The following is a 27,752-nucleotide window of genomic DNA, read 5'->3' on the forward strand; positions in this document are numbered from 1 at the left end:
AAAATTTGTTAGTATCACATTTCATCAATATGAAAAACTATTTATATTATTATTTATTCTTCTTAATTAAGACTCAATAGGCAGTCACTACCTACTATACATGGTATAGAATACTTATTTATAATATTTAGAAAGAAGTTGAATTTTTGAGATTCTAGATTTCCACATTTGTATTATTTTCACTGTGATGATAATAAATGTATAATTACACAAAAGTTTAAATAAAAATCTGAAGCTTATTTTCGATTTTGAATACTATATAAATTTAATTTGTATAATGTATTCAACTTTTTATGTGATTATAAAATATTTTAATTAAATTATTGCATAATGAAAATAAATATCAAATAAAAAATGGGCTTACTTAAATAAAAACTTTACTATAGGGAACAAACAATTATTGACGTTTTTCGCAATCTTGTAATTTTCAACATGTAAAATACAAAGATAGAAAATATAAGTTCTAAAGTGTAGAATCTATTGGTGCAACAATTAAAACTGGGCATTTTTAGGTTCCACACACACGTTACTTTGACGCCATAATTACTAATTTGATAATCTATCAAAGATTATCAAAATGTATTGCATGTGATGCCTCGAAAAAATGGAGCTTATAACAGAAGATAACATCTTAATATAGTTACCACAAATATATTTATAAAAATGCCTTTATTTACATATGTTACGGGCGAAGTTCGCAGAAATGATACGGAATTGAGATGGGTGAGGGTCAGGTTATAGAAGAAGACTTGGAATCTCCGAGGAGGACGCGTGGGACCAGTGGCGATCCGAGCTGATCAACAAGGGAGGTGAACATCAGGGAGACATGGAGATGCCGCTGCGGTCTCCCGCTCACATACAGGATGACCCAGGCGCTCACTGGACACGGCGTATTCGGCGAGTACCTAAGAAAAATCGGACGGGAGACGACAGACATTTGTCACCACTGCGGAGAGGGCAGGGACGCAGCGCAGCACACGCTGATGTTTTGTTCGGCGTGGAAGCTGCCTCGTTACATTCTGCGGCACGCCATAGGAGAAAGATTGACCCCCTCAGCGATTGTAGAAGCGATGTTGAGAGGGTCACAGGAATACAAGGCCGTCCGCCTCTTCTGCAAGCGAGTTATGCTCGCGAAGGAGCGAGCAGAAAGGGAGAGAAAAACTTTCACCCTTGTAGGATAAGACGATGGAGGAGGATGGCAGTCAGGCGACCTAGAGCCGCTCCATCGCCGTCCCAACGGACCACGACTAGAAGGGGTGATAGCGCTAGGGACAATGGCGCCCCCTAACGCCAAATTCAATAATCAGGAATTATTAGGACTGGCTCGAACAAGAGGACGCGGGAAGGGGGTGCAACAGAAGTTAATTCATAAGAGGTTCCTGGAGTACTCCTGTCATACGCGCAGGATGGTTATCGTGGAGTTTTGGTCGGTAGGAGTCCGACACTACTCTGCTGTTACGTGATTATTAGAACAGCGGAGTGTCCATGAGGATTTCTTCACGTACAAAAAAAAAAGGTTGTAGAAGAAAAAGCTAAAGAAAGTCAGCAGAAAAAGATATTTCGAATATTTATTGACGCATGGAAGCATTTATAAAACCAATACATGTGAAAGTAGGAAACTTTCTTAAAGAAGAATTCAACTTGGATAAAGAATTATAAAACACCAATATATTCTGCCAATCTGATTTTTGTTACAAATTATAATTTACGAGAAACTTAAAATTAATAATATATATTATACAAAACATTTTTTTATGTTTCTTTAGTTTCTTGTCTATCTTTAGTTCTGGTTGTTCTTTTATTGATCAGCTGACCAATTAAAAATGTTATTATGCTGATCATCTTACCGGAACATTCAAACCTAGATGTAGGAGCGTTTTTTCAGAAGCACATTAGTATTAGCAACATCTTGATAGAGTCAACTGCAATGCTAACGAAACGTTGGAATTCTTTTCCTTTTGGACACAGCTCTTTCCTGGAAGCTTCATACAATGTTAGTCGAATCAGTGTTAAATGTATCAGTGCTAACTGTAATAGTGTGAATAGTGACAGTTGAGGCTATGATGGGTTTAAGGTTTGCTTAATATTTTCTCCGCTTTATTATATCTGGTCTCCAATTTACAGGATGCGTCTCTTCAGTCTAAAAATAATAATAATAAAAATAATATAACAATAATAAAATAATAAAATAATTATGTCTTTTTATCGAAATTATTGACATAATTAACATTTAAAAGATAGCTTTCTTACAGCAGTATCATCTTCTTTATATACTTTGATTGTTTTATCTGCTTCTGTTGTAATCATGCGAGTACCAGACATGTCAAATGTAATACTAAATACTCCAGCTTCACTATCCATTGAGCCCGGTTGAACGGGTGCTTGTAAACGTTGGAAATTATACCTTGAAATATATACGTATAGATATCGTAAATAATGCTGAACATCAGTTGAAAAAATACAATCTTTATATGAAATATTATATTTACCCTGTTCTCCAGTCCCAAAGATGCATAGTACCATTATCTGCTCCAGAAACTAATACGCCATCAGCATTAACAGCTAAACAATTAACTATTGCATTATGACCAGATAAATTCTGAATGAATTTTCCTTCTGGACATTTCCATTGCTTAATATTATCTGGAGATGCTGATGCGAACATATATCTAATGAACAATATAAATTAGATGAAGGAATTTACAATCTAAAGAAAAACAATCTAAACAATCTAAAGAAATACAGTATACATACAGTGATGGATGAAAAGTCACAGCTCTTATACTTTTCTTGTGATTTGTTAAAGTAGCTCTAGATTTTCCAGCAGCTAAATCCCATAATCGTATAGTGCAATCGTGACTCCCAGTGACAATCTAGTAAAAGAAAGAAATAAAAATATATATAGTTAAATATTTTTTTAAATATATATATCAAATTATTTGATGAATTGTTTGGTTTTGATACCTGTGGTTCAGCTGTTTGACAAATTACACTAGCAACTGTGTTAGTGTGACCAACAAGTGTATGTACATTTGCTTTGGTTCGCATATCCCATACTCTTGCAGTAGAATCTCTACCTGCAGTTACTAATACATCAATACTAGGATGTAATGCCATGGAATATACAGCTGATAAATGTCCATGATAATGTCTTATAACCTATAAAAACAGTAGAAATTGTAAAATATGAACTACTGAATATTAATTATTGAGTACATAAAGTAATAGTATATATAATTAAAACTATGTTGTAACCTTGTTGTACTCAAGATCCCAACACTTCACTTGCCGATCTTCTCCACAAGAAAATAAATATGGGTGTCTTTGAGAAAATGCAAGTCCACGAACACTGCTTATGTGACCAGTCAAAGAAACTTTCAATTTACCAGTTGCAAGATCCCATATCTGAAATTTTTAAAAGTATTATGTAATAATATAATTAAAATAAGGGCTACTAAGATCTACAAAATTTATGATCAAAATCAGTTTATAAAACTGTATAAAATGACATTGCAATATATTATATAATTTAATACAAATATTAAACGAAACAATAATCTTACTTTAATCACTCTATCTGCAGATCCTGTTGCAAACCATTCATTTCCTGGTTCAACAGCACAACACCTTACCCAACCAAGATGACCACTAATAACCCTATATAATTTCCATGGTGCATGCCACTTAGGTTTTGCCATAGATGGTGTCTTCTTCTGTGGTATGATCAATGACATATTAACTGAATTTCCTCCTGAATTCGTTTGCGTTGTTACTACCATATTGTTGTTTTGTATAGGATTATAAGGAACAACTGCAACATTATTATTTCCTCCAAAAGATTCATCTGATTCAACAATATCATTGTTATTAAATCAATAACATATATAAATATTATTATGATATAAGAAATACATATATATTTATAAATACCGCCTGGTGGAGGAGGATCTGTATTTTCATTTTCATTTTGTATTTTCATTATATTGTTAGTTTTGACACGTGCCAATACAGGACCATAAGAGTCTTTTGCTTTTACAGATTTTTTTATTTTTTGTCTATAAAACATTATTTTTATCATTTTATAATGTTCGTTTATATTATAAATACAAAATATACTTACAAGTTAGGATCTACAGGTGGTAAAGTACCTTGATTTAATAAAAACATATCATGTGTTCTCTTTAAAGATCGAAATACAAGGGTATGTACAGAATGCCTTTGTACATCCTATACAGGAAAATGTATATAATTTAGCAATTTCTTATTTAAAAATCATTATGTACTATAATTGTTTTTTTTTTTTTACCCGTAACATTACTTAAGGGGAAAATTTCTTTTTTCGGTTTGATAATTACGCAGTCTAAAAATGTGATTAACAGCTATTTTATAAAAAGTATAGTGCTTACCATTTTTATGAATGTAAATATTGCTTGAATTAATATAAACTTAAAAGTAAATACTGTAATTCACAGTCATGTAAACAAGTATACCCTATAGCATAAAGTATAGGGTCTATTATGTATGTATACCGAAAGCACGATTGCATATACAGCCTGGAAACTTTCATAGTGAAGGTACGGCTTTTAATGTTGGGAGATGTGCTTCACAAATCGGCCGTTAGTTATAGCGCTGAGATCGATTTGTTAAAGTTTTGCATTTAATGCCATCTTCGTCGTCCTTACCACTGAAAATAAAGAATATGAACTAAACTATATTTCACATATAATATTTTGCAATCTATTTGAAGTAAACATATACTATTTCACATTGTGATGTAGAAAAATGTTGTTAAAAAAAATGTAGATTAGATAATAAAGTTCAGTTGCAGTTCAGCTTGCAAGTACAGACATAAGGTTGCGCTGCATGACAAAACCTAAAAAATTAATTGAAGCGCCTTACTTGAGAACACTTGAAAAACGTTTTCCGGTCATTAAGAGTCTTATTCCCATCACAGGAAGTTTCATGTTGATTTTTCACGATTTAATCGTCGAATGGTTTTTTCTAGGCTCCAGTATATGAGTGTGGAGAACTGTTTATATGATCGCAGTTCGAAGTATACACTTGTGCTTTCTTTTACAGCTACGTTCTTTTTCGTTTTATTTTCTTTTTTATCGTTTCTTTCTCAGCTTCTTTTCATTTTATTTTTTATTCTTTTCCTTTTTTTTTTGTTCACTTTGTTGTACGATTATATTTCTTTAAAAAAATTGAATTTAGCTAAATTACCCGCTTCAAAGGAAGCGGCTATTGCCTGAGCCCGTGAGCACAGGCTCTTACAAATAAATAAGAACTGCGGTGTTCATCGAAAGCCGATGAAGTTATATGAAGGAGCAGAGCACGGAATTGGTCGATTTCGATGTTCTGTCAGTCGTGGGAAATGTAGACAGTATGCAGGATTAATTCATTTTTTGATGAAGTTCGCCTTCCTTTAAATAAAGCAATTAAGTAAGTTTTTAACTTATTTGCCTAATTTTAACGCATTATTCAAATTATTTAAAAAATTATTTTATTTTATTTAGATTAATGTACTGCTTTGTGCGAGATTTCTCATATGAGAATACCGCGCATGAACTATGCGACCCCACCTTAGGCAATGATTGTGCGCTACTGTCAACCATAACAATTGCCGCGTGGTTTCGCTGCTGTCGGGAGATAACAGTGGATAACTTTTCAAACATACAGGCAAAGAAACCGAAATTATGGGGAATTCCGGAATTTGGGTCTCCGATTACTGTTCTGGTACCTTATGTAACAGTTCGATATTTAAAAAGTGTTTATAGAAAACACTGTAAGTGCCAAAGTTGAAAAATTTTGCAATTTTTTCTATAAGTATTCTTTATTTCCATATTTCTGTATAACCTATTTCTTTGTATTACTTCCATTTAAATATTGTTATTTTCATATTATTTAACTGATTGACGAAGCAAAATTCGGAAAGAGAAGATATAATTATGGCAGTTGAGAGTTGAAAATCATTGGGTTTTGGGTATGGTAGACATCCAAACAAACATATTATGGGATATTAACATATTATATATCATTATAGGATGATATTAGTGCAAAATCGTGAGGCAACAACATTCATTTTAATAATAAAGGAAATTGTAATTACTGGTAATGAAATCCACACAAACAGTTTTGAAAGTTATGCCAGGTTAGCTGCAGAGGGATACATATATAAAACAACCAATCAAAGCACGAAATTTGTAGATAAATGAAATTGAGTTTTATTTGTATTAGGTTTAAATTCGAAAATGATTAGTATTTAATATTTATTTTACGGTCGGTTATGTTAGTACAAACTAACTTTTGACGAATTTAACTACAGCTAGTAATGATAGCATTGAAGAATCCAATTAGCGATCGGTAAAACACTGGATAAGGGAGAGGTTGTTTCCATGACGATGAATTTGCCGATCGCTTATACGAATTTTTTTGGCTACGTTTTTATCATCACAACAGAATTGATTTAATGGTATCGTTGATAGAAGCGATCTGAAGACATTATAGTTTTGAATAAGATAAATGGAAATCTAGAGTATTTGAATGCTCATCTGTGTAGACCAATCAGATTATAGATAGAAGCAATATGCGTAGTAAAAGTAGCAAAGTAATGTGTAATATACCTCACGAACATATAAGTAGGTCTCAACACTTATATATCGAAGTCTAGAGAAAACAGTTAAAAAATTGAGATGTGACTAGTTGTGAAAAATCAACAGAAAAGACAAGATTCTCGTTCTGCGCATGCGTGGCATGCTCAGACGAAGACAGAGATACTCTACTCATCTTTGTCTATCTCGCAAGAACACAAACTTTGTTGATCGTCCACGTTGATCTTTCATGACTGAGCGCAACTCAATTTTTGGATGATTTTCCCTAGCAAGTGTCAAAACTTGTTTATGTGGTCGTCACATATCCTAAAAATACTCAGTTTCATATAGTTTTAACTTTTAAACCATTGGATTCGTCATTCTCATCTTAAAACTTGTATTTTCGGGTTCTATACGTCGAAAATTACAAAACTGCAAAAAAGGCAGTCAATAATTTTTTCTCCTAAAGTAAAGTTTAACTAAAAAATGAATTAGTATAAGAAATGTAACAATACACTGGAAACATAGAGTAATATTCATACAAATTATATAATGCCAATTTTAATTATTTCTTAGTATTACTGTTTGTGTAATTTAAAAGTGAATTTGTTTTATTAGTATACATAAATGCCGCCATCTTAACTGTTTCCATGGAAACCATGAAAACAAACTGTTGTACAAAAATCATAGAAATGATTCCGTAAAATTAAGTGTAAAACAAAACTTTTTGTGTGTATGTGTGTGTATATAGAACAATAAACAATGCAAGCTTCTCCTACTTGGGTTGATAAAGTCCAAGATAAATCTGAACAATGGTAAGTATAGAAATATATATCTTTGGCAATATATATGATTATAACTATGGAATAATTTAAGTTTGTTTCAAATAGTAAAAAATAAGGAGTAATTACATTTTTACGTTAATGCTTTAATTAATATTTTAAATAAATCCAAGATTTTACATATTTTTAAAAATTATATTAATAATTATATTTTTATAATTTATTATGTTTTGAATGTTATTTAATGTTGTATAATATATACATTTTTAAATTAATGATTTTTTTCTTCATAGAAACTAAAATCTTTTTACTAATGTTAATAATTACGTAAGATTAATTTTATGTCCTTTATAATTTACTTATTTCCAACTTTGTGATATAAATGTTTTATGTGACATAAGGATGATTTTATATTATTCACAGCAATAGTTACTAAAATATTTTTGCAATTTTATTTTCAGTATATATGATCTATGTTTTAATCCAGATGGAACTCAGTTAGTTATTGCTGCTGGACAACAAGTTCTTGTTTATGAAACTAATGAAGGTACTTTAATTCAACCATTAAAAGGTATGTAATGAAGCTTATGAATCCAAATAAAAGAGTTAATTTGATAAAATATAAGTTATATTTCTGTTTATACTTTATAGGGCATAAAGATATAGTTTATTGTGTATGTTATGCAAGAGATGGCAAAAAATTTGCATCAGGTAGTGCTGATAAAAGTGTTATTATCTGGACATCAAGATTAGAAGGCATACTTAAATATTCGTAAGTTATCTCTGTTTTATAAATAGCACAATTAAGATAGAAATAATATTTTTGATAATGTATTATAACCAAATCTTTCACTTTAATACAATACTACAGTTTATGAGATAGAGATTTAATGTGTTTGAATAAATTACTAACTAATAAAATCTATAAATGAAAAGATATGAGTTTGTTAGAAATCTTAAGTATAAATACATATCTTTATAGAAAATATTATGAAAAGTAAAATAGTCTTAAAATTTTATAATGATAGTTATATATAGTACATACATTAATGTCGTGTATGTTTACAATACTATATTTCAGACATAATGAAGCTGTTCAAGCTATGCAGTTCAATCCAGTATCACATCAACTTTTAAGTTGTTCTTTGTCAGACATAGCACTCTGGTCTCCAGAACAGAAAGCAGTTGTAAAGCATAAATCAAGAGGAAGAGTAAATTGTTGTGCTTGGACAAATGATGGTCAATATTTAGCAATTGGCTTGGCATCTGGCTATGTCTCTATTAGAAATAAAGTTTGTTTTCTTTGTTTAAAATCTATGTCCATTACACAATGTAAATAGTTTTATATATATCATATTGTTAATATAAAAGTGTATTAAATGTTATTCTATTATTTAAATACTGTTTAACTATTTATTTATTATTTATTGTATATATTTGTTTAGAACGCTCACGATTGAAAACATTTAAAAAGTTTAACTTCATGTAAATTGTATTGAATTTATTTTAATATTTTAGAATGGTGAAGAGCAAACACGAATTGATAGACAAAATGGAATACCTATTTGGAGCTTGTTGTGGAATCGTCAATGGTAAAAAGAATAATTACTTTACATAATAACTACTTGTATATATATTAACACTTTGACTGCCACGCTGAAATCACATGTTTCGCTCAGGGCGCAACGGGAGTATTTTTATTATTCAAAGCATATAATGGCAAAATAATAATAAATTGATGATGTAAGACAACATTCTTCCCGAATGGACCGTTTATCTTATTGGTGATCACAGGTGACCACCGTAGCGCCTTGGTAACAGTTGATAGCGACATATTATAACAAGCCTTCGTTTATTTCAACAAACCATTCGCATTCGTTATTTCGTCGTAAGCAAAATGTCCAGAATATATTGTTGAAACGTGTAGAAGATATTAGTAAACAGTATTATGATTATTTTTATGATTTCAAAAAAGATTATGTTTGTGATAAACCAATGGCAGTAGTAGATTACAACAGAGAAAAATGTGCTGTAGATTTATCAGATTAAATGATAGCATATTCTACATCACATAGAAGAACCCTCAAGTAGTATATAAAGTTGGCTTTAGAGTTATTGTTAAATACATCAATTTCAAACGCGATGATATTCTATAAACAAGCAACAAAAACGAAAATCAAGGTATCAGATTTTAGAATGGCACTCGCAATGCACCTTACACTATGTCATTCACCAGAGCCATCAAATATACTTATTCGACAAACATCGTGACACGAAATGCAGAAGAAAGAAGAGCAAGCGTACCTGGCATGAATATTTTGCAGAGAGTGCTATAAAAAAAATGTTAAACAGTTAGGATCAAAAATTGCTAAGAATCGGACCAAAAAGGTGACCACCTATTGTCCAAATTGTATTGATGAGCCACATTTATGTTTAAAGTGTTTTAACACAGTGCACTGTTAGATGCAAGATTTATTCTCATTTTTTTTTTTATTGATGTTCTAATAAAAATGTTTAATTGTTCAATGGGGCACTTTTTATTTCAAAGTATCTTCTATTTATCGGTTATATTCATAATGCCGTAACTGTCAATTTTCACTCAATTTTTACAATTGTAAGAAGTTAAAGCACTTTGGTCACCAATGACCACCGTGGCGTCACAGGAGAAACTGTGGCTGGTTATATATGACTAAGGTGGCAGTCAAAGTGTTAACGTCATGTATTAAATATTTCATAGATTTTCTGTAAAGGATTAGCAAATAACAAATTTTAGTAATGAGTTCTTTTATTATCCATAGGGAAGATTTAGCAGAGGTTCTCTGTATTGCAGAATGGAATGGAACCCTATCATTTTATTCAATTTCAGGAAAATCATTGGGGAAAGATAGACAACTCAATTTTATGCCACTTAAAATGTGTAACTTTGCAGGAGATCAATATATTTTAATTTCTGGAAGTAATAGACAGTGTTTATTAATGACATATGATGGGATACAATTGATTAACATTGGTGGTACATTTTCCTCCTGGGTTTGGAGTTGTGCTGTACATCCAAATTCTACACATGTTGTATGAATAAAAATTTTTCATTTTTTATTCAGTCTTTAATTTTATAATTCTTATTTCTTTAAACTTATAATTGTATAATTTATTTTAATATTTACTTCAATATTTATAATTAATATGCTGTAGAAGTACTTAAAAAGGAGCTACGTGTCTTTTTGTTTAGGCATTAGGTTGTCAAGATGGTACAATAACATATTTGCAGTTATCTTGGGATGTTATACATGGATTATATGGAGATAGATATGCATATAGAGAAAATATGACTGATGTAATAATACAAAATTTAATTACTAATCAAAAAGTTCGCATTAAGTGCAAAGATTTGGTAAGTATACGAAATATCTTGATAATAAATATAATTTTAGATACAAATTCGTTCTTTAATTTTTAAATTGAAATAGTGTACTAAAAATACTGATAAATAAGATACATTATATAAAATGTCTTATTTTATTTTTAGATATATCGTATTGCTGTGTATAGAAACAGATTAGCAGTTCAATTATCGGAACGTGTAATAATTTATGAACCATCAAATTCCAATGATGGAATGCATTATCGAATATATGAAAAATTAAATCAAACATTAAATTGTAATTTACTTGTTGTCACTACGAACAACTTAATTTTATGTACAGAAAGACAATTACAAAGTCTATCTTTCAATGGTACAATAGAAAGAGAATGGATACTTGATGGACTTATAACTTATATAAAAGTTGTTGGTGGACCAATTGGACAAGAGTGCCTTAATGTAGGTTCGTATTACAAAATTTGTGCACATTTAAATAAAATATCTTTGTAAGAGATAAGGAAAAATGAAAATTTAACAAAAAATGAATTAATTATACTTAATATGATTATAATAATATTAATTATATAGTTCTATTGAAATTATTAATTTATTGAGAATCAGCTAGTTTGCATAAACTTAGTCATGTGTTAATGACAATTTAGTTATTTTTTTTTTATATTAATATTTAGCATTAATGATTTGTTTATTACTTTTGATTAACAAAATAAAAATAAAATATATAATGAACTCTTATTTTCATGTTTTTTAGGTTTAAATACTGGCTATATAGTAAAAATATATTTAGATAATCCTTTCCCAGCATATATAATAAAAGTTGAGGGTTCTGTAAGATGCCTCGATATCAGTTCATTAAAGGAAAAAATTGCTGTTGTTAGTGATCATGGAGTCCTTTCTGTATTTGATTTATATACAGAGGAAAAACTGCAAGAATTTCAAAATGTAAATAGTGTGACATTTAATAATAGTTTTGAAGATATAATGTGTTTCTCTAGTGGAGAATATTTAGCAATTAAAGTAGGCGATTTTGCGGAATATAGACAAAAATTTTCGGGACTTGTCATGGGTCACAATGAATCAAAAGTGTATTGTTTAAATGGTTCTTCTATTGTCACATTAGAGGTAAATTTGTGCTTTGGTATATATACAACAAATATGTTATTAAGTAATGAAGTTTAAGTCATAAAATGCTAAGTGTAATATAACATAATTTATGATTATGATAATTTATGATGATAACTAAAATATTATTGTCTGTATATAGGTACCCTTATCATTGTTTATGTATCAATATATTGATATTGGTCTTTTTTCTAATGCTTACAACATGGCATGTCTTGGAGTAGCAGATTCTGACTGGTTTGCTTTAGGAACAGCTGCTTTAGAAAATTTGGAATTAAATATTGCATACTCTTCCTTTGCTAGAATAAAAAATTTAAAATATATAGAAGTTTTATCTGAAGTGGAAGAAAAACTTAAATCTGGAGAATGGGGAAGAGAAGCATGCATGGCTACTGCTGCAGCTGCTATGGGAAAACTGAAAGATGCTGCAAAACTTTTCCAAAAAGCTGGTTTACAACAATATGCATTAACTATGTACTCTGATCTACGTATGTTTGATATTGCACAAGAATTTATTGTTAGTGGAAATAATCAGGTTAGTGAAGAAATCATTTATTTAAATTTTCATATTAGTTTTATACAGGGTATTCTATGTCATTATTACCATGTAATTTCATGATCATTGTCTAATTTTATAAAAAATTTATGCACATGCTTTAGCGTGTATCTTAATCATTAAGGATTAAAAATGATATATGTAGTATCGTGGAAAAAAGGCCTGTGGCGGCACTCGATAGCAAATACCACCACTCGGCACTAACTAGTGTCGGATGATGACAGCGCAGTGGTTAGCGCCTTAGGTTACGAACCCGGGTTCGAATTCAGGCGATCGGAGTCCGATTTTTCTTTCACGATATCAAAAATGAGAAGAAAAGCGGCCGTACCCAGCAGCGACATCTACAGCCTAAGCATTCACGATATTACATATATATGTATATTGTTTACAAAGATAAATATTTTATGTTTGGATTTTTCAATAAATTCATATTTTTATTTTAATATAATGCAAAATATAGTAACAAACTATACATAAATGACAAAAAAGGTATGCGCACAGGTACAAATTTTATTACAGATATGACATTACATTACAGTATGTAATGCTTTGTGATAATACGTTACAAGATGCTATATATGTTACAATGACATTTATATTAAAATCAGAAATAATAAGAATAAAAATTTTGTTCCAGGATCGTACAATTTTACTTCGTAAACGAGCAGAATGGGCTAAAAGTCTTGGAGAACCTCGTGCTGCGGCAGAAATGTTTCTTTCAGCTGGAGATGTTGATCGCGCCATAAATATAATCGCAGAGTATGGCTGGATTGACATGTTAATTAAAGTTGGCAGACAACTTGATAAAGCAGATAGAGATAATTTAACTGTAATTGCTAAAAAATTAAAAAAGCTGGGTGCAACTCATGGTGCAGCAGAAATTTTTAATCGCTTAGGAGATGATCCTGATGTAGCGGATGTTTTAGTAGAAGCTCAAGCTTGGCCAGAAGCATTTGAATTAGCTGAGAGAAATCCCAAACTGAAAGCTAGAATATATGGACCATATGCTAGATGGTTGGCAGAAACTGGACATTTTTCTGAAGCACAAGAGGGTAATTTTACTCAAATTTCTTTATTTGAATAAAATGTAATTGGAATATACAAAGAAAACTTGAAATTTAAAAAGAAAATAATTGACGATTTTTTGTGCGAAATAATAATAAAATTGATGGTATATTAAAACATTCATTAAATTCTGCAGCATTTCAAATAGCTGGGCAATCAGACGAATCTGTGATGGTTTTAATAATGTTGGCTAGAAATGCAGTTACTGAAAAAAGATTTCGCGATGCATCTTACTTTTATTGGCTTCTTTCTCAAATCAGCTTAAATCTTAATAAAACTGTGCATGAATTACAAACAATGTTTCTTCAATATTATGAAAAGGCTGAAATCTATTATGCATATCACGAAGTACATAAATATGTAGTAAGTAATTTATGTATTACTTTACAATACATTAATAACTGTAATTAATATTAAAAATTCATAATGTGTGTGTGGGTGTGTGTCAAAAATCACTGATATTACATTAAAATACTAAATACATATAACTAGGTAATTATTTTTTTTTTTTTTTAGGAAGAACCATTTACATCATTAATGCCAGAAGCTCTTTTTAATATTGCGCGATTTCTTCTAACTAAAACAGAAAATATTCAAATAGAAGGAGTTTCAAGATTCACCATAATATACACATTGCTAAAACAAGCTTCTTTGCTTGATGCTAATAAACTAACTATGCAATTACTTGAGAAATTACGAAAAACAAAAATTCCAGTAAATCAACTTAGCCAATTAGAAATTTCAAATTTAAATGCTCGAGCATCTTCTTATAGAGATCCTGAAGAACTTTTACCTCTTTGTTATAAATGTTCGACCTTTAATCCCCTGTTGCCATCAAATAATCAGGGACAATGTGTGCAATGTGGTCTAAAATTTCAGTATTCTTTCGTAATGTTTGGTAAGTACTACTTTTAAGAAATTTTAATCATCTTTTAGCTTTGCTTTCAAAGTACAAGAATCAACGAAACAATGTTTCATTACAATAAATTTACTATTAAAATCAATATATTTAAAGAAAATATAACATTTGCAAACATTTTCAAACCAAATATACATTTTTATAAATATACTTCATTTAATGTTTATAAAAAATATGTAGTCAGTACAAAATTATAATTCATCAAAAATATATAAATCTTAAATATAAAAATTGTGATTTTTATATTTTAAGCATATTAACTATTATATAGTATTTGCTTCTTTGATTGTCTTTTTTATCAGAAAATGTTTAAAACATATTAAAAATAGTGACATGTTATATTGTACCATATTGTATATATTATATTAGCAGTATTATAATAATTACAGTAGTTAATATAATAATATATTTCTTCATTTCGACTTGACAACCAAGAAAAGACTTGGTTCACAATATTTTTACACTATTTACAGTAATTATTGAAGCTATAAAAAGATTGTAATATGTGTGTATATATATACAAAAATTGCAGAAATTTTACCATTGGTCGAATTTGAACTAGAAGAAAATATTTCTGATGAAGAAGCAGAAAAATTAATAAATGACTCATTATCATCATCCGATGATATTACAACTACAAATCAATTTTCTGTCACCTCTGAAATTGATCTTTTTACAGCACGATTAATGAAATACGAGGTATTTTCAAATGCATATGTAACAGTAATTAATATATAATTCTACAACTTAAGGGGCAATTAATAAAATTAAAGTCAATAATACGGTGATGAATAATATTTTTGACATTTAATAACATATTTAAAAATGTTATAATTATATAAATATATAAAAAAAATATAATTGTAAGATATAATTATAAAATATAAGTAAAATGAATTTAATTTAGTTAATTACTTATTTTAGGAAAAATCTAGTTCTTCTACTATAATCGTGGGAAGAAATGTCTTAAAAAGTATGGATCCATGTACAGTATTAATTATTAAATGGCCAAAACCATTTAAAACAAAGTATTTTAAAAATCTCTTACCTGATTTACAAATTACATTTTGTAAATCTTGTTTAAAGGTATGTGAAATTTAACGTTATGTATATTTATTATATTTATGTTATGTATGTATACATGGTAAATTTATATAAATTAAGTTATACATGTTTTTATAGTCAAATAAGAATAAATAATAAAAATTTGTAATACTGCGGAACATTTTAGATTAAGGTATCATATAGTAAATATAAGATATATAGACTTAAAAGAAATGTAATAATTGCTTATCGTTCTTTTTAGTTATTTCATTCGGATGACTATGAACTGGCTTTATTAAGACATGGATATTGTCCATTTTGCAGAACAGTAAATAAAATTTCCAATTAGTGCTTTTTGTTAATCTAGATACGTTTATATAAGTACAATATTATTTTTACTGTAATAAATTATTACCATTATAAATTAAATTTAACTTAAGTTAAAGTAATTTAATGTACGTAATTTGTATTAACCCCATTGCAGACGAATGTCATTGCGATTTTGCTAACATACTCGTATACTTTAAATTCGGCAATTATATATTTCTGATGACAGAATTGTACATTATACAGGGTTGATTATTCAAGACGAGCCATCTAAGTAATTTTTTCAATTCTGGAGATAAAATGAAATGTTTGAAACAAAAATTTTGTGATCGCGATAATGATTTCGACAAAGCTTGTTTACGTTTTGAATTGATTGAGTATGATTTTGTTAACAAAGCCGAGAATATGTTCCAGAAGCGTTCACCAATTTTCATTTTTCACTCATTATTACATCCGTGATCTTGAATGACCACGACCATTGAAATAGTTTTGAGAAGGATTATAACCGTAAAAGTTCAAATATACATAGTCCCACTTAAAAAAATGAAAGTGACTTTTAAATTTCCTAATTTCCACCTGATGAAAAGTTTAGTTCATTATGTAATGACTCCCCTCGGAACCAAACAACTTTTGTTTCAAACATTTCTCTTTATGTTCAAAATTGAAAAAATTATTCAGATGACCTGGTTTAAGTGACTCATCCTGTATAAACTTATTAAATCGCACAGTTACTTCGTTATGAGATTATAACGATATTGTATCGTTCGGTTTGTACCGAGATCTGTACCTTTATTTATTCTATTCGCTTTTTTTAAATATTTTTGCACATATCTATAATTAATTATATTTAATGAAATTTCTTAGAAATTAGGATTAATATTGTATGAAGAGTCTGTCTGAATTTAATTAATTCTAAGTATAAGATATTATATATGTAACAAATTTATCATATTATCGATGAACATATCTTTAGCCAAATTTTATGTGTAATGGATATCTCGATAATCCAGTTATATAAACACGAATAGTAGGTAGTAAGTTGGTTTTCATTTGCACGCTAATTGTTCTGATTTCTTGAGTACCGTTAAACGAAATCTTCAGAAGAATTGAGAGTATTTCGAACAGATACAATTTGAAAGATGTTGCGTGTAGCTTACTTTACGATCTTCCTTTTTGTAAATATCGTTAGTTATAAATTGGATAATGATGATATCACGGAAATTCCAAATTCAATGTCTCGCGGAAGGTGTAAGTAATAGAAAAATGAATGAAATTGTATTTAAAGATGACGAAGGTACAAAATAAAAATAATAAAAATTATAAAATTCAATTAATATTTTATGGTAGTTATATTTATTTTTGCTATATAATATAACATAAACATTTATATTATGTATGAAAATGATAAATTACTAAATCGATTTTTAAACAGTCTTCCCGCTATTCAGTGTTATTCGATTTGCAAACTCGCAATGCCTTGCTAGCAACAATTTAAATGGTACCTGCTTTACCAGAAGAGAATGCCGTAATTATGGTGGAATACCATCTGGCAGTTGTGCAAATGGCCATGGTATTTGCTGTGTTTGTAAGTAATTAAAATATTCAAACAATTTTTTATGAAATTTGAATAGTGAGTTCATTTAAATTTAATGTTTACAGTTCAAAAGACATGTGGTTCCACAACAAATGTAAATAATACATATTTCACAAATCCAGAATATCCAACAACTTATGAAAGGCAAGGACGATGCACAATAACAGTACAACGTTGCAATTCAAATATATGCCAAGTGAGCTAATAAAATATGCTAAAAACTTTAAGTTCATCATAATAATTATTTCGCTGAATTAAACGTTGATCGAGTTAAAGGATATAAACTTTGCTAGAAAATTGAATTAGCATATACTTTTTTTCTTTTTCTATTTCTGTAAAAAGTTATAATATGATTCATGTTTAATTTGTAATATCCTAAATTGGTTTTAGTTACGTTTGGATTTCTTGGAATTTAATCTTGCTCCACCGAATTCTAGTGGAATTTGTGACCTTGATCTCCTTTTAGTTTCTTCATCTGGAAGCAGAATACCTCGAATTTGTGGAGAAAATGCAAATCAACATGGTAATAAATAAAATTATTGACACAATAATTACATACAAATATCAAATTATATGTAATCGTAAATAAATATGTCATAATTAGAATTTTACAATATAAATTGTATAAATATTTAATATATAATATACTTAATGTGAAATAAAATAATTAACATTTGCAGAAACACTTTACCCGGATAAATGAAAAATTAATTTATGATTTTTGAATAGTAAAATAGCTTCCTATATTTAAACAAAATAATTTAGAAAATATAGATAAAAATTTAATAAAATTATATTTGGTTGAATTATATTTATATTCATTGATAATACATATACATATATTTCATGAACTATTGAGTTGCAGGGGTATATTTATATGATTTATATCTTCTATGTTCAGAATCGCACTTTAAATTAATTGGTAAATCTATGTCCATATGAAACTATGTATTTGTATTATGTATTTGTAAATACATTCAATTATTAATAACACTTATAATAACTTAACACTAATCAACCCTTTTGTTGATTTTAATTTTTCAGTGTATGTGGATTTCAATGATGATACTCCTATTATGATATCAATTGATACTAATACTGGATATCCTACAGATCGTCGTTGGAATATAAGAATTCAACAATTACCCTGTGATGCAACATATAAGGGTATGTACATTTTAAACATATTTTATATTGCCTTTTTTTAAATAGGTATATATTTCATAATTAACAATTAAAAATTGACATTTAAGTACATTAATATTTAAAAAAGATTTTAACTTAAAATAATTTTAGCCTTTTATTTATAAAAGTTATATCATTTTTTTAGCTTATAAAAAGTAAGATATTGAGAATATGTTATTGCTATCTTAAGATAGAAGTAACCAATGATATCTAGTACTAAACTACTTCTAACTAATAACTTGATTATAGAATTCTTCTTACAGCCCCAAATGGATGTTTACAGTATTATGATAGTGTCACAGGTACCGTAATAAGTTTTAATTACGGCACAACACAAAATCCAAGAGGTATTATAACTATAATAATAATAATAATTTACAGAAATTAGTTATTTTCTAAAAATAACTATATACATTACCACTTACTTAAAACATATACAAATGTACATGACTGTAATATATACAGTAATATGCCAGAAAGCACAAGAAAAATACAGTATATACAGTAATGTGCCAGTTGCAAATTACAACTACATAATAATTAAATATTTAAGTATTTAGGACCAGAATTTTAAAAAATCTAATTTATATTTTACAGTAAAATTTTTTATATACATTTATGAATATATAAATTATATACCTATAATAACTACTGTATATCAAAAGTTCAACAAATTGTATTTTTTGAGTTTTATATTATCAAATTTTTTAATATTTTGTCTAAAAAAAAAGTATTCTTATGGATATTAATAAAAATTAATTAATAGAAGATACTTATTATTCATGGGAATGCCATTTAATTATTAACAATAATTAAATAGTAAAAAATAATAAAAGTTATAAAACTTAGGTAATAAAAATTATTTTAGAACCACCAATAGGTACACGACAAATCGCAAATACGAATTATGGTGTATGTGTAAGAATGGCACAAGGATATTGTGCCATTGAATGGTCTCAAACAAATTCAAATTCATTTACCGTTTCTGGAGATACTGGTGCATTTGACTCTACTTTAATAGGTAACATGATGTCCTAATTAGTTACTTACATAGTCATAATATTTATGTTAAAAATGTTAATATATTATTATCATTATAATATCATATATTAATATATCATACAAAACATTTTCAAATTTTATTAGCATTGTAATGAGACATAACTATTATGATTATATCAGTAAAATTTGAAAATGTATATAGAAATTACAAAATATTTATTGTAAGCATATGTTTGTCAAAAATATTATTACTATATAAGCCATAATATTTCCTGAGATCATCTTTAACACTAATTATATGTTTAATATGCTATATATTATTTTCCTACTAAAAATTATGTTCGCAATGTCTTTTAACTTCTATAAACATCTTCGGATTGGTTGCAAATTTGATTAATGTACTTATGATACTCGTGCCTCATTATAATACTAATGAAAACACATTATACTTATTAAATGTTGCAAAATAATTTGTTACTTCCAAAAACAATCGTTTCTTAAATGAAAACAAATCATTATTTTAATATTATTAATTAGTATAATTATTTGTAAATAAATAGGTACTCAATATGCAGCAGAACAAGGAACCAATTGCACTAAAGATTTTGTTATTATTCCACATCCATTTCAAAATGGTGTTGCAGTCGGTACAGAACGATTTTGTGGTAATGGCTTTATAACAAAAACATGTAAGTACATATTTACTATATCTATAATTTTCTTTTTAACCAAACATAAAATACTTAATATAAATAACTTGCATAGTTCTGTGTCTGTTTATAATGTATCACATATATATATGCACAAAATTTACATACATATGTGCACTATATGATTCTATTATAATAGCTTCTTTTATTTTAGCTTTCTCCAAGCCATTTGTATTATATGTTGTCACAGATGGTGATGAAGTTGGAGAAGTGGAAAATAAAGGATTCTCATTAATGTATCGTCAGCTACCCTGTGTAGCTTAAATAAAAAGTATGTTCTTATTTCACATATACATATGACATATACACTATAATGATAATATTATAGGATATAATAATTTTTATTTGGTTTGGAGGACTTTCTTTTTCATTTGCTACCCTTTCCTACGATTATCACAGTCAGTAAAATACTAAGAGTTTGAAGAATCATGTGTACTATTTCTTGCTAATTATCGAATTGTAAATATTGTACCATTGTTATATTATATCATTATTGGATTTTATGTTAAAATATAGGTATATTTAATTTTATCGTTATATTTTATGTTATTATTCTTCTCATATGTTGAACTGAACTGTTATTATTCATATGTTCTTTAATTTCTACATAATTACAAATTTATTGTTTATAATACAATCTCTCTTGTGTCTTTTTATTGTAGTGATACCAATATAAAAGAGCATAAAATATAATTTTATTCTATCTAGTATTCTTTAATGATCAAAATGAATTATGAAAAAATAATCACAAACAAATGATAATAGAACTGTAATGTAAACAATAAGATAATAAAAATGTAAACAATACAAATCAATATGTTTTATTTATATTATTTAGTCATTAAATATTTGCTTCCTGAATGAGTTTCTACTTCCTTTGTCATAGCATTATACCATGTGCTAAGGTTTGTATTATCTAAAGCATCTTTAAAAGCACTGCATCCTTCTATGCTCTTCAAAACTCCATATACAGCAAGATCTGATAAATTAGGCTTTTCTCCTCCCATAAATGTACCACCATGTTTATTAATAGCGTTTAACCATTTGTTGATTTCATCATATAAAGATTGTCGAACATCTTGTTTTAAATGATGTCTTTTTTTTAATCGTTTTGATATAAGCCACATAGCTGTTGCACCTACATTTATCATAATTAATCTTTCCCATGTTGGAAAATATTCTTCCCATTTACCAACCTAGTTGATTAAAAAAGTATCTTTTCATTCTACCTTTTTTTTTAACCCCTTGCCATACTTGGAAGAATCTGGGCCCAAACGTTGACCCGAATGGTCGAGAAAGGAGCCGAAGTGGCTGAGAGTGTCGGAAAACATGATATCGTGCGACTGAGTGCGTAGATAGCCATGCCCGTGTTTAGAAAAAAGACACCATTCAAGACATTTACACTAGGCCTGAGATTAAGATCACGAGTCTGACCTGTGATATTCAAGTTTAGTTCAAAATTCTCATCACGACTCAGACTCGTAAAAGTATGGCAAGGGGTTAATTTATACATTAATGCTAAAATTATTATATTATCTTGCTTGGTTATATAGTGTGTTATGATGCTTAAGTGCTATTAAACTACTTACTTTAGAAAACCAATTGAAAGTTTTATAGGCTTCATCAAGTGTTCTATACACATTTGGTGATAGTGTGTGCACAAATTCATCATCAACCCATTTTCTCCACTTACGCTCTTCCCTAGAACAATATGTTACTCAAAATATAAAACGTAAATAAATATTAGTAACATAAAATATAAGTATTAGTATTGTAATTTTAATGCCACTAATAACTATTCTTTCTACAATGGAACTTACATGATCTTATCCATAATTTTATTTGCAGGTAAATTATCTTGATACATTAAGAAGTATTTATTCATAATTTCATATTTCAATCTTCCATTTTCATCATGCATTGCTATGCTTGGATAATATTCTATTAAATCATTAATTTTTTGGGATCTCTCTTTCAAATATGATGCTAGTAGAGAAATAATCATTGAACTATCATTTAAAGGTTGATATCCTGAATCTACTTGTGCTAAAAGTATTGGTACTTTTTTATAAGATGACCAAGATATTTCTTTCCGTAATACAGGATCAACTTCCACAATTTCATAAGATATTCCATAGTAATCCAAGAAAACTCTGACCTAAAGTGGTTTTATACTTACAATTATCACAATTTATGAAAACAATAATTTATTATTTCTAAAAAAATGTGATTAAAATTTAGCTACTATATTTTACACTTATATTTTCATTTGAAAAATATACATGCTGCTAATTATATCTTTATCATACTATTAATTCAGTACTTACTAAATAAATGATACATATGAATATTTTACCTTGCAACAAAAAGGACATGTCTGATATTGATAAAGAGTTAATTTTAATTCAGTAGTGTCCACTGGAAAAATAATCTGCAATAAAAATAAAATAAGAAAGTATTTTGATGTATGAAAAACAAATTAATCCAATGTTAAGCTTTGAATTAAATAAGCATGAATTAATATGTAAACACAAAATACTTCTCTAGAAACTGGTATTGGTGGTTTTTCTTTAAGTATTTTAATTTTTTCTTCTTTTCCTTGAAGGTGATATGTTTTTGAAGCTTCCATATCTTTATACCAAGAATATCCTGTGGTAATAGCTATACCAACAGGAAATCCTATAGAAATTCCTACTAGACTTGCTTTAAATACAGTTCTTAGCATTGAAGATTGTTGAGATGCTGATAAAATACTTTCATTTCGTTTTGGATATCTTTTAATAACATTTTTTGCATAATATAAATTTTGTGGAAATCTTGACAGTCTTTGCAATATAGACATTATGAAGTCTTATTATATACACAGATTAAAATAAATTAATTATTTTAAATATGTTACTCTTAAATAAATTATTTTGCTCCTCTCAGTAATATGACAATTACAAAAAAGGTTATGCATTAAAATTACAAAATATATGACTTTCGTAATAAACTTTATAGATCACGCGTTATTCACATTTAATTTTCGTTCTAATACGAAATTTAATAAATAATCTAATAAAATTATAAGAAAATATCCAGCACAAATTTGTATTTTTATTTATTGTTTACTATTCCACTAAATGTATAATTAATAACACTTATCTTTTGCATTAGCTCTGATAAACAGTTTATTAACTTTATAAAGAGTTTATTCTTTAGAAGATAGGGATTTAATATTACACATTTATAAATTACAATTTATAGGAAAAAAATTTATATTTCATATTCGATCTTTAATAAACTCATTTTAATTTATTTGTAGAATAGATGCAATAATATCAACAGGTTAATTGAGTAAAACGTTTTTTCCACCGGTATTGTTGATAATTGATTTTTATTTATGTACTATTGAATTTGTATCATGAACAAATTTTAAAGGTTATGTAATTTATATTATACTTCTGTACTATATATTTTGCGCAGGCGTGACAAACGCGTAACAGTTAAATAAAGTATGTAAATTACAGTCGGTAATTTACATATTGTCTGTGAATAAAAGAAACCGAAAATTTAATGTTAAATATTGAATCGAATAGCATCTTCAAATATAAATGATACCTGGTGACACACATGTACATTTGTGCTCGCATATATTATATAGCTTGTCAATAGTTGTCAACTAATATCTAAAGCTTCGTAGCTGAACTAGATGTTTGAAAAAAAAATGAAGTTGTGATTTTATAATGTAATTTTGCTTTAGCTATTAGGAACGAATAATATCTATTAATCTCGAAAGTATAAATACATATATATAATATATATATTACATATCTGTGTATTTATAATTAAAACAGTACAAACAAACTTAACCTCAAAGTTAGGTAAAAGCATCAAATTAGGAGAGATATTCAACATGGTAATTAAAATTAATATTTAACTGTACTTTTACTTTATTATTATCCTTATAAATTATTAGTACTTTAATATAACTATCAGAGGTGGTATATACTATAAATGAAAAAATAAAATAATTTAATACCTTTGATATAACATTTCCATTATTTGATTGTTATATATACCTTTTGTATATTTTACATTTGATATGGTTAAATTTGCAATAAAAAAAATAATAATAAATTTTCAGCATGGCAGAGTAAAAGTTCAAACAACTGCAGAACAGGAAGCATTGAAGAAGAAGGAAAGAGCTGAAAAACTTTCACGTTATAGAATTGGCATGAGTATTGTGTTTAAGAAAGTAATTTCACAAATATATCACTTAATATATATTATAGTGCTAATTGTGTTTATATAATCTCATATAGTTAAATAATAAGCAGCCGAATTAAAAAATAAAATACAGAAAAAGTAATTTAGTTAAATTTATTAAAATGTAACTATTTATTGTTATATATTACAGAGAAACGATAAGATTTATGATGAAGAATTGATGACGGTTACTGAACGTATGGTAAAGCAAAATCCAGATATTTATACTTTATGGAATATTCGTAGAGAAGCATTTACAAATAATGATTGGTAATTATGTGGTAGCAATAATTTTAATATTTTTTTAATGATTAATAGCTATTTGAACTCTTTAGTATTAAATAATAAGTACATCTTATTTGATATTTTATTAATATAATTTTTTATGTATAACGTATTATACATAATACAGTGATACTATAAATATATATGTATTAATCCCTTAAGATTCATGAAGAAAAATTTTTCTAACACAGAATAATAAATATATATATTTAAATTCAAATATTATATAAGTAACAAATTTATTAAATTTTAAATTTAACAATTATGAGTAAAAATTAACATCAAAATGAACGTTATATGACATGTAATATAACTATAAACAGGGATGAAAATCTTTTGGAGGAGTATTATCAAAATGAATTAAGACTTACTGAAGATTGTTTAAAACAAAATCCTAAATCTTATTGGGTATGGTATCAACGAATATGGATTATGAATCATTTAGTAAACTGTGATTGGAAAAGGGAACTAATGTTATGCACCAAGTATTTAAATTTAGATGACAGAAATTGTAAGTTACTAATGTTATTAAATTTTTTATTTTTATTATTTACAAAATAGTAAAATATACAAATATTATTTTTGGTCTATTTTAGTTCATTGTTGGAATTATAGGGAATTTGTTGTACAAAAAGCACAAATTTCTCCTGAAGAAGAATTTGAATTTGCTACCTCAAAGATTCTAAATAATTTCTCGAATTATTCTTCCTGGCATTACAGAAGTTTATTGTTATCAAAAATATTTCATAATTCTGACCAAAACAATATTAATGAAAAAAAGAAACAAGGTAATGCTTTTATGGAATATTAATAGCGTTTGTAAAATATGTTTGTTTTGACACTATTTTGTAATATGTATAGCAAAATTACCATTTCCCTTTTAGAATTAGATTTGGTCATGAATGCCACATTCACAGATCCTAGTGATACTAGTGCTTGGTTCTACCAAAGATGGTTATTAGATACCCATGAATGCCTTCCTATTCTTTCTCAAGCCTTAATACAAGATAATAATGTGATCCTTTTTGCTAATAAAAATATACTAGCCGAGTCAATATGTCTACAAATAAATAATGAAAATGAGAACGTTCAATGGAAATCTTTATATGAAACAAAGATTTCGAAATTGTGGTTTGGAAAATTTAAAAAACAGTTAAATGAAGCAAAGAATGTTCAGATAGAAATTGAAGGAATACTTTATCCTTTACTCTGTGTTAATCAGAAATGGATATATAGAAAAAGGAAATATAAATCCTGTTCTAATAAAGATCAATTACTAGAACAATTATCAAGTTACAAACAACTTGTAGAAATGGAACCTAATAATAAGTGGGGTTATTTAACCAGTATTCTTTTAATGAGGAAAATCGATTTTATACAGTTTTATGAAAATATTTTAACAAATTTGAATGTTCTTGTTAATATTGATTCTCTTCGGTCCAATTATTATAAAGATTTGCGTAAGTATATTTAACGAATAAATTATAAAAATTTAATGATATATATACAAAATGTTTCATCCTTAACCAAACAGCTACATATTTCTTTTAACTCTAATGATACTAGAAAATATTTAAGATATAATGTGAATGGTTCCAAAAAAGAAATATTTTAGAAAAGAAATTTCATTTTAAGATAATTTTTACCAAGTTTTTCGAAAGTCACTTTTATTTTTTGGCAGGAAATTTACTCTATACATATATTGTCTATCATATAGTCTCAAAGTGATCTTGAATATTGATAAAATAAAATCCTGAGACAATGTTTGGGTATGTCTTAATACAAGTGCTCAGAATGATGTTAATCAGTAGTGATGCACTTTGTAAAAGGAGAAGTTGTGTCTGACACGATAGCAGCACAAGTTGCAATTATACAAAGATAAAGAAGATATTTAGGGGTCTGGTTAAGGTTGAAACACTCTGCAGAACTTATTTCTAGGTTATTTAAGGTTAAGTAAGTTTATATTATTGCTGAATATATAAATTTAAAAAAATTTGAAAAATTTTATATAAATGTTACAGTTGCTAACTTTAATTTGTAGAATTTAAGTTTGATAAAATTGATTGTCCTTATTGGAGAATTGATTTTAAAATTAATGACTTTTATAAATGCTATAAAATTAGATATAGAATTAATATAGAAAATATTATATAAAATAGAAAAATATATAAAATATATAAAATATTATAATAATTAATTATTTGTTAGTTCAATTTAGAAATTAATGAATTTTTTTCAGGGAGCAAATACATAATTGAATACAAAATTTCTGAATTATGGAATATAGAAGAAGATCAAGAAACAGAAATAGAAATTGATCTTTCTGGATTAAATTTAACCACACTCAGTAATAACGAATATCTCAGTTTCTTTGAGCAAATAAATCTTAGTGCAAATTATTTATCACATTCCTTAAATCAATTATCTTTACTCCAAAGTTGTAGAAAATTGTCACTTTCAAGCAATCAAATGGAAAATTTAAAAGAGTTTCCTATGTTACAGAATCTTGAAGTTTTATCATTAAGAAATAATAAACTAAATAATTTAGAAGAAATATTACAATTACTAACGAAACATAAATTAAAGTTACTTGATTTAAGAGAAAATCCAATCTGTAATCTTAAAGAATTAGAAAATAGTATTATACAAATCAATCCAGATTTACAACTATATGTAGAGTGATTTTCATAATACACATATTGATAATAAGATATTGTCCAGCATAGGTATATAAATAAAAATTTAATATTTGGTTATACGGGAAGAATAAAAATACTTATTTATTATTTTTTTGTATTATATTACACCTTTTCTTATAAATTTGTATAATTAGTTTCTAAATTTAAATAACTTAATGTATATTATATATTTTCATTCAATACAATATTCAATAAATAGAGTAATATATAAAATATATGACTTTAATTACTTTCGTTACTGTTCA

At 27.4% G+C, this 27,752-nt stretch overlaps 5 protein-coding genes across 10 annotated transcripts; 3 read left to right on the top strand and 2 right to left on the bottom strand.

Annotated features, from left to right (window-relative positions):
* Positions 1–1,646: 1,646 nt before the first annotated feature.
* Positions 1,647–5,118, bottom strand: LOC117211392 (pleiotropic regulator 1). Its single transcript, XM_033455204.1, has 11 exons — positions 4,900–5,118; positions 4,407–4,684; positions 4,121–4,227; positions 3,931–4,055; positions 3,564–3,844; positions 3,256–3,405; positions 2,965–3,159; positions 2,755–2,873; positions 2,490–2,669; positions 2,251–2,404; positions 1,647–2,140 (listed from the first exon to the last, which is right to left on the bottom strand). The coding sequence occupies exons 2-11, from the start codon at positions 4,407–4,409 to the stop codon at positions 2,081–2,083; spliced, it is 1,374 nt and encodes a 457-aa protein (XP_033311095.1). The 5' UTR covers positions 4,410–4,684; positions 4,900–5,118; the 3' UTR covers positions 1,647–2,080.
* LOC117211391 (geranylgeranyl transferase type-2 subunit alpha) lies at positions 2,894–27,594 on the top strand. 3 transcript variants are annotated; one of them, XM_033455201.1, is made up of 9 exons: positions 2,894–2,904; positions 10,840–10,850; positions 24,150–24,173; positions 24,402–24,512; positions 24,675–24,793; positions 25,132–25,319; positions 25,405–25,596; positions 25,693–26,268; positions 27,048–27,594. In XM_033455201.1, the coding sequence occupies exons 3-9, from the start codon at positions 24,171–24,173 to the stop codon at positions 27,488–27,490; spliced, it is 1,632 nt and encodes a 543-aa protein (XP_033311092.1). In that variant the 5' UTR covers positions 2,894–2,904; positions 10,840–10,850; positions 24,150–24,170; the 3' UTR covers positions 27,491–27,594. The 3 variants fall into 3 exon arrangements, with proteins under 3 accessions (XP_033311092.1, XP_033311093.1, XP_033311094.1); XM_033455202.1 differs by lacking the exons at positions 2,894–2,904; positions 10,840–10,850 and having other exon boundaries at positions 24,045–24,173; XM_033455203.1 differs by lacking the exons at positions 2,894–2,904; positions 10,840–10,850; positions 24,150–24,173 and having other exon boundaries at positions 24,402–24,508.
* On the top strand, positions 5,185–15,886 carry LOC117211390 (intraflagellar transport protein 122 homolog). Of its 3 annotated transcripts, XM_033455198.1 has the most exons (18): positions 5,185–5,442; positions 5,517–5,785; positions 7,209–7,405; positions 7,834–7,943; positions 8,024–8,144; positions 8,454–8,664; positions 8,891–8,964; positions 10,171–10,441; positions 10,602–10,763; positions 10,899–11,196; positions 11,503–11,873; positions 12,016–12,408; positions 13,067–13,481; positions 13,631–13,857; positions 14,011–14,392; positions 14,946–15,112; positions 15,338–15,499; positions 15,720–15,886. In XM_033455198.1, the coding sequence occupies exons 3-18, from the start codon at positions 7,353–7,355 to the stop codon at positions 15,804–15,806; spliced, it is 3,504 nt and encodes a 1,167-aa protein (XP_033311089.1). In that variant the 5' UTR covers positions 5,185–5,442; positions 5,517–5,785; positions 7,209–7,352; the 3' UTR covers positions 15,807–15,886. The 3 variants fall into 3 exon arrangements, with proteins under 3 accessions (XP_033311089.1, XP_033311090.1, XP_033311091.1); XM_033455199.1 differs by lacking the exons at positions 5,185–5,442; positions 5,517–5,785; positions 7,209–7,405; positions 7,834–7,943 and having other exon boundaries at positions 10,239–10,441; XM_033455200.1 differs by lacking the exons at positions 5,185–5,442; positions 5,517–5,785; positions 7,209–7,405; positions 7,834–7,943; positions 8,024–8,144 and having other exon boundaries at positions 8,467–8,704; positions 10,239–10,441.
* On the top strand, positions 16,754–20,912 carry LOC117211394. Of its 2 annotated transcripts, none has more exons than XM_033455207.1 (9): positions 16,754–17,032; positions 17,217–17,369; positions 17,444–17,574; positions 17,769–17,901; positions 18,492–18,545; positions 18,827–18,910; positions 19,432–19,584; positions 20,126–20,254; positions 20,430–20,912. In XM_033455207.1, the coding sequence occupies exons 1-9, from the start codon at positions 16,924–16,926 to the stop codon at positions 20,537–20,539; spliced, it is 1,056 nt and encodes a 351-aa protein (XP_033311098.1). In that variant the 5' UTR covers positions 16,754–16,923; the 3' UTR covers positions 20,540–20,912. The 2 variants fall into 2 exon arrangements, with proteins under 2 accessions (XP_033311098.1, XP_033311097.1); XM_033455206.1 differs by having other exon boundaries at positions 16,761–17,032; positions 18,423–18,545.
* Positions 21,029–23,376, bottom strand: LOC117211393 (prostaglandin E synthase 2). The gene is made up of 5 exons (XM_033455205.1): positions 22,815–23,376; positions 22,632–22,706; positions 22,096–22,433; positions 21,865–21,976; positions 21,029–21,471 (listed from the first exon to the last, which is right to left on the bottom strand). Exons 1-5 carry the CDS (start codon positions 23,115–23,117, stop codon positions 21,106–21,108), a joined length of 1,194 nt encoding a protein of 397 aa, XP_033311096.1. The 5' UTR covers positions 23,118–23,376; the 3' UTR covers positions 21,029–21,105.
* Positions 27,595–27,752: the final 158 nt, after the last annotated feature.

This window comes from Bombus bifarius, unplaced genomic scaffold (genome assembly GCF_011952205.1).
Source record: "Bombus bifarius isolate JDL3187 unplaced genomic scaffold, Bbif_JDL3187 scf7180000008233, whole genome shotgun sequence".
NCBI classification, from domain to species: Eukaryota; Metazoa; Arthropoda; class Insecta; order Hymenoptera; family Apidae; genus Bombus; species Bombus bifarius.